Source organism: Pteropus alecto, unplaced genomic scaffold, assembly GCF_000325575.1.
Source record: "Pteropus alecto unplaced genomic scaffold, ASM32557v1 scaffold101, whole genome shotgun sequence".
NCBI lineage: Eukaryota > Metazoa > Chordata > Mammalia > Chiroptera > Pteropodidae > Pteropus > Pteropus alecto.
This window is the reverse complement of record NW_006432945.1, coordinates 2229903-2236481: the sequence shown is the minus strand read 5'-3', so window position 1 is coordinate 2236481 and position 6579 is coordinate 2229903. Positions and strand designations below refer to the sequence as shown.

At 51.7% G+C, this 6579-nt stretch overlaps 1 protein-coding gene across 4 annotated transcripts in view; it reads right to left on the bottom strand.

The window, feature by feature from the left end:
• Positions 1 to 6579, bottom strand: part of HHAT (hedgehog acyltransferase) — a 219908-nt gene that overhangs the window by 155943 nt on the left and 57386 nt on the right. For all 4 annotated transcript variants that reach the window (XM_006907692.3, XM_025043956.1, XM_015586121.2 and 1 more), the window contains one exon: positions 328 to 499. In XM_006907692.3, coding sequence (XP_006907754.1) covers positions 328 to 499 — 172 coding nt within the window. The remainder of the gene's footprint in view (positions 1 to 327; positions 500 to 6579) is intronic.

Below are 6579 nucleotides of genomic sequence, written 5' to 3'. Positions count from 1 at the left end.
CAGTCCGGGAGCTCTTCCTCGCAGCAGGGTCTCGGGCCGCCCTGGGCATCTCTTGCCCACCCCCTGTCAGGAGCAGTACTGGCCACACCAGGAAGAGGCAGACCCAGCTACGAAGTAGTCGGATTCCATTATGAAAAGGGATTGCTACCCTGCTTGGTTCCCAGACCTCACAGCCTGGCCCTCACCTCCGTCAGCCACCTACACACGCGATGGCTGGGCCACAAGAAGAACAAGGTTTAAAAAAAAAAAAGAGGGTTTGCTCAAGGTGACTGCACCCCCGCCGGCTCTTGAAGCGCGTTCGTCTGAGAGCGGAGTTCCCACAGTTACCTAAGGTCCAGCAGGAGACGGCCCCCAGGAGCGGGGCGCTGCTGTAGATGGCGTGCATGTACATGAGGTGGACCATCAGCTCCGCCAAGCACCAGCCACAGAAGAGGCGGCCCAGCCCCCGGGCGAGGACGGGAAGGCTGAACTTCAGCGGGCCGTGCTCCTGCTGCTGCATCTACAGGGGAACAAAAGTGGTCACTGGGTTGTTCCATGCTTAACGCTTCCAGACAGTCCCCAGGACGATGGCTGTAATAAACTCCCCACGAACATGACCGCTGTATCCACTAAAATAGGGCTGGTTTAACCTGCCTTGGGAACACTCCATGTTCTTCGGTGGAAAAGTCAAGTCTGAGCCTGAAAACTCTGTCCCAGGGTAAGAATAGGGTGGGGTCGACAAGCTAGCCCAGCGCCAAGAGCCAAGACGGGTCCTGCACCCCAGCAACGACCCTGCAGAAACCCAGGAAAACAGCGCCTCCTGCACTCTGCCCCGCGACTCTAGGGTCTCTCTGGGTTCAGTCTCAGCCTGCCTGTCTTCAGCCATCACCCACTCACGTCTAAGGCTGTTGAAAACACGGCTGGGTCAAAAGGAGCACGTGGCAGGCAACAGAAAGGGAGCACGAGAGACGGAGCCTCAGAACAAGGGGGAAATTCGGCGTGGGCGTGTCATCTCCGTTTAAGTTGTCTTTGAAACAAGGCAGAGGAGACACAAGCAGGGACAGTATGTGGCACGAGGCTCTTCCTTAGCAGGTGGCAGGTACAGGGTACCAGTTAAGAACGCTGACTTCGGAGCCAGACAAAATCGGAATCAGATTCTAGCACAAACCACACCGCTGTGTGAGCCCGAGCAAGTGACTTTCCCTCTCTGAGGCTTGGTTTCCTCATACGCGAAGGGGAAAAAACTGTTGTGATGGTTAAATATCATAAAGTAAATGATGCACGAAGCACAGCACCTGGCATGTGAAAAGCACTAGGTAACTGGCGGTTAGGATCCGATGGTTATGTGCCTCCCGCTGCACCTTCTTCTCCTTCTTCCCTCCTGCCTGCCGTCCCCGGGACCAGCCACAGGGCAGAAGTAGACGACGGTTCAGAGCCAGACACCAAAGGTGACAGAGGGAGGTTTTGATTATTCAGAGATATAGACAAACCACTGCATGTATATTTAATACATGGGAACAACACAGACCCCCCAAAAAATTAAAAGTTCTGCCCAAGAGGTCTCACCTCACTGCCTGCTGTTAATGGATGCACAAGAGTTTCAAACACACAGATTCTGAAATGCATAACTATACTATACTATACTACAAAACTTGAAATGAATGCGACTTCACCCTTACACCACCAGACAAACAGAAAAACAAGAGGGGCGTGGAGGTTTCCTGAATCTTCCAGGGAGGAGACTAGATTGAAGGTCGCCCTGAACTGCAGAGCTGACGTGAATGCATAAAGGATGGAACTGACTCTGCAAACGCTAGCTGGCAGAGGCCACGGACTTGATTCAGCATCTGACAACGAGGGCCCAACCCGGGACGTAAAGGAGAAAGGCCCATTCCTGCGGGAAGGGACCCTGTGGGTGCTTCAGCCTCCACTCTCCCCTCACATCAAGGGATGGTGGCAAGCACTGCCCTTGGAGGCGACAAGTGATCTGCACGCCAAGGGGTGGATGTTTATTCCATGTTTACCATATATTCTACCACTTTCTTCACTGTCCTCTTATGGCAAGAAGCCAGACTAAGAAATTCCGTCTGGTGCCATAGCATGATGATCATCTGCACAAACGGAGTCCCCCATTTTGCCATCTGCTTGCTCAGTCACACCAAGGACAGCTCCTTGGTTTAATTTTTTTTTTTTTTAACAGAAATTAATCAAACTAATGGGACTTCCCTTTTTCCTTTGGTTTTCCAAGGTTCCCCCAAGGAAAATATTCACCCACCCACACCAACCTGTGTTGTTAAAGCAACAGAAACTGCTTCGAAGGGTTCGCCAGGTCAGCTACGACAAGTGGGGGTGCTGGCTGGGAAGGACATCCAAGAAGGAAGCCTGGGCACGCCAGGGATTTGCAGACTTGTACGGATCACAGCTGAGGGCGACTGCGGCTGCACTACATGACCCAACGGCACAAACTGAGGGTAGTTTTCATCTGCATCCTTCCCGCAACCATGCATGCTCTCTCCACCAGACCCTAAACGCCTACATCGACAAGCCATGGACGGCTAAATCTTCAGTGCGGAGATACCTACGTGCCCGATCATTCGTGTCTGTGTTATTTTACTGAGAGGAAAAAGGAAATAACCGAATGTCCAACAGTGGGGGGCTGGAAAAATGCATGAGTGCACCTCAGTATCAGGGAGCCACGAAGACTGTTTCTGTTCAACATGCATAGCTAACGAAAGGCTGGAAGGACATTCGCCACGCTGGCAACAGTGACCGGAACCTTTGGATGGTAAGAGTTTTAGCTTGTTTTTAACAACTGATTGCTTTTGCGATCAGGGATGAAAGAGGGGGTAACTTTACGATGTTGTGCAGACTGTGGTCACTCTGCTAGTAAGGCGAGGCCATCTGTTTCTCCTCCCTCCTAACAAAACAGCTAGCTTCAGGGTCAGCCCGGGGAAGCTCGGCATCTGCTAGGAGCCAGTACCCGCCCCGTCTTACGCCCCACCCAGACTCCTCCTTACCTTCCCACCTCACTCGCAGATTTTCTTAGCTATATACTGAGTTCCTCCTTGTTAATTCTCCACCCTTTTCCAGCTCTCTAAAGCAAATTCACTTTGACCTAATGACCATCAGCAAATGAGGAAACAATTAGAACGTAGTGTCCATGGGTCCGTGGAGGCTGGAAGAGTTCACACCACTCAGCAGCGAGGCCAAGACGCAAGGAGGCCACAACCATTCCTGACAGACAGACAGACAGACCGGCTTTTGTTGGTGCCAGACTCTGGGGGAGAAAGCAAGTCTCGCGTCTGAATGTGACACTGGCTTCAAAAGCAGTGTTGACAGAAGACAATCTTTACACCACTGAATGTCTCCAGTTCCAAATAAGCAACTCTGCATGTGGGCTGCAGGCTCCTGAGCATAAGCCAACCACAAGCCCTGGTCCGCTGAAGACCAGGCTGTATCGAGGCCTTGGAGGTCACTGCGTGTGCAAACCCACCCAGACAGCAGAGAAGCGGCTGGATGGGAAGTCAGCCTCCCTTGCCAGCAAGCAGGAAAATACCTGATCCAGTCACTTCCCAGCTCAGGGATTCACAGTCAAGGTCAGTTCAGAAGCCCTCCTTTCCCTCCCCAGTCGGCGTGAGGTCTAAAATGACACAGATATCTGTAACTAAGAGAAACGAGAGGTGCGTTTTGTGACTGGCTGGCTTCCCAGTAATGACTTCCCTCCTCGGGGCAGAACTTCCCTGCCAGGTTGAAGACGGCACAGTCACATGTCACCACTGTCCCAGGAGGGTGACTTCCCTCCGCAATGCTCCGTTCTTGACGCTGGGTGTCTTCTCATTCGGGGTGACAGACATGTCGATTCCTTGAATGTACAAGTACACACAGGAGAACAATCCAATTTTTCATTCTATTTGCTTTTACCTAAAAAAGTGGTTATTGGTTTTTCTTTAGAGTCAGCTCATTATTGCAATCTATTTATATCTTCGGTCCAGTTGACTCCCTTTTATTTAAACCATTTGGCATTTGTCCCTTGTCATTCCAGCAGGAAGAACAGACATGCCATCCACAGCCCACCTAACAAGCAGGATTGCTCTCCTGTCTGCATGCTGGGCAGCTCCTTCGAGATATTCCTAACGTAATGGGCGGCCAGCCCTAACGTCACTGGAATCTGCCAGCAGTGGACTTTTTCAGTCAAGGTACCACTAAAAAAAATAATAATAATTAACTCATCTGCAAAGTGCATTTTAAAAAATATTATATTTTAAAACCTCATTTCATGCAAATTGCGTAAAAAGGAATAGTGGAGCCTTTTAAAGATATTCCGATGATTAAAGATGACAGTTCTCAAAGAGAAAAGGTTCTTTGCCTTCGCACGCTAATAATACGTGTGTTTGAGAACACCAAATGAAAGGCTTCCCCAGAGCCAACTGTTCAACTGTGCCACCTCTGCTCCCACCTCTGCATTTGGGTCAAGGACGTTAGTGTCAGTGGCTTATGCCGTTGTGGTGGGGGAGTCCGTGGTCACAGACTGCGCCTCTCCTCCCGGCAGGCCCGTCCTGACCAGACCCTCGCGGCCCCACCCCGGTATCCAGACCAAGGCCGGTGGTCTCCAGCAGCCTCTGCAGGAGCAGCCGGCGGGGCGTGCAGTTGGTGTCACTGCCACAGGGCTGGGGCCTGGTCTGGCCAGGTCGGGCCTCCAGTCCCACACGTCCCCCGGGCCTTGCTGCATCTTCTGACCCCGCGGGCTCGCCCTGTCACTCCCTGCACCCCGACCTGCATTCTAATGGCCTCTCCATGCCCCCACGGGGCCATCTGTGCAGTGATTTTTTTTTCCCGGGGTTGCTGTGAGGACGACGTGAGTTAGAACAGGTAAAACCTGGCTCCGAGCAAGTGCTCAGCCAGGATTACTTGTTACAATTCGTATTATTCCAGGTGCTCTCTAGAACCAGAGTCCCCCGACCCTGAGTGGGTAGTCTCGGTCACAGACGACCTGCCAGGCTCTCATCAGCAGTAGCCACTCGGGGGCTGGGCCCTCCCCTGTACCTGCAGCAACCGCCTGGGCCTCTGGTCGGAAGACATGGAGCCAGCACGCCGGCCTCTTCTGAGACCGAGGATGGCCATTACCCAGAATCCCCTGCTCCTGCGCCCACCTACCAGACTGGATACCCAGGGTCTCAGTTCTGGCCTAAACTCACCCCGGAACTGCCACACGCTTTTGGCTAAAGATAACAACAATAACAGTAACGGCTAACGCTTCGTATTGTTTATGAGCCAAGCCACGATACCTGTACAAAAATCACTCAAATTTCCCAACAATCCTGGGATGAAGTACCATTCTTCCCATCGCACTAATAAGGACACTGACTCACAAATGAGGTAACTCATCAAACGCTCTCCAGCCAAAGCGGAGCAGGGATTCAAACCCTGTGACAGGAGGGTTGGGCCCCTGAGTCCTGCTTTTAACCACGTCCAAGTTCCCTGATTGAGCCCCGCTCTTCTCCTTGGGGTGAGAGCACAGCACCCCACGAGGAAAAGTCTCTGGTCCCACCGCCTAGGCTCACTGGCCTCCCCATACCAGCCCCCCACTGCACAGGTTGACCTTTAGGAGTAGGATGCCGTGGCCGAGTCTCCAAGCCAGGCAAATAAACAGCACATCTTGCCTCTCCCTGGGCCCCCCAGCCCCCAGCCTCACCCTGGCTCAGTGTCTGAGTTACACAGAACCACAGAAGGAAAAAACACGGGGCCCACATTCCTGAAACTCCAACCGCCACCAGAAATGGTCCTCGGGCTAAAGCACTGAGGCCTTTTAACAGGCAAAATGCTACCCGTTCTCGATTGATGTGCCTCACTTTATAGAGGACATCTCTTCTTTACTTCTCTCGTCTTGTGTGTACTGTACATTTACATGCTAAAAAAAAAATGGGTGAAAGATAACAGTCTCCCCGGGGTGCGCCTAACACCAGTCATCTTAGCAATTGGAGTGTGCTGATTCCCAACTGGCCGCTGCTTTTCCCCCAAGCGCGGGTCAGTTCCCACGTGGGGCTCTGCTGCCCCCTGGTGGCACAGCCTCATTCTTCAGCTCTGCGCAGTTTCTAAGCACCGACCTAATATTGAACTGGGGGGGTAAGGTATTATTTCAATAATTTTCAATATTACTAATATTGAAAATATTACTAATTTCAATATTACTAATCCTTTTGTCTGAAGGCATTTATTCATTCGCTCAAGCATTCATTGAGAGCAAACCCTGCTTACAAGCTCTTCCAGTTGGCTTTCTTCCTCCCCTTCCCAGGCCTCTCTGAAGGAATCCTCCCTCTACCAGATTAGCTTCCGAGTTTAACTGCTCCCCTTTTTGACCCATTTTTCTCAGAGGAGGTAAGTGCCCCAGAGGCACACTTGGCAACTGCAGACACCTCCTGGCTGGTTTGCCATTTGCTCTGTAGCTTACTAAACATTCTATCTTTTCTAGACCGACTTTTCTATGAATCTTCGCAGGCTGGAGAGAAAAGTTTCAATGTGCCTTTCCAAGTTCCCTGCTTTCAGCCATTGCTACCATCTAGAAGGGGACAAAAAAGAGAGAGCGAGAGCAGAGACAGAAAC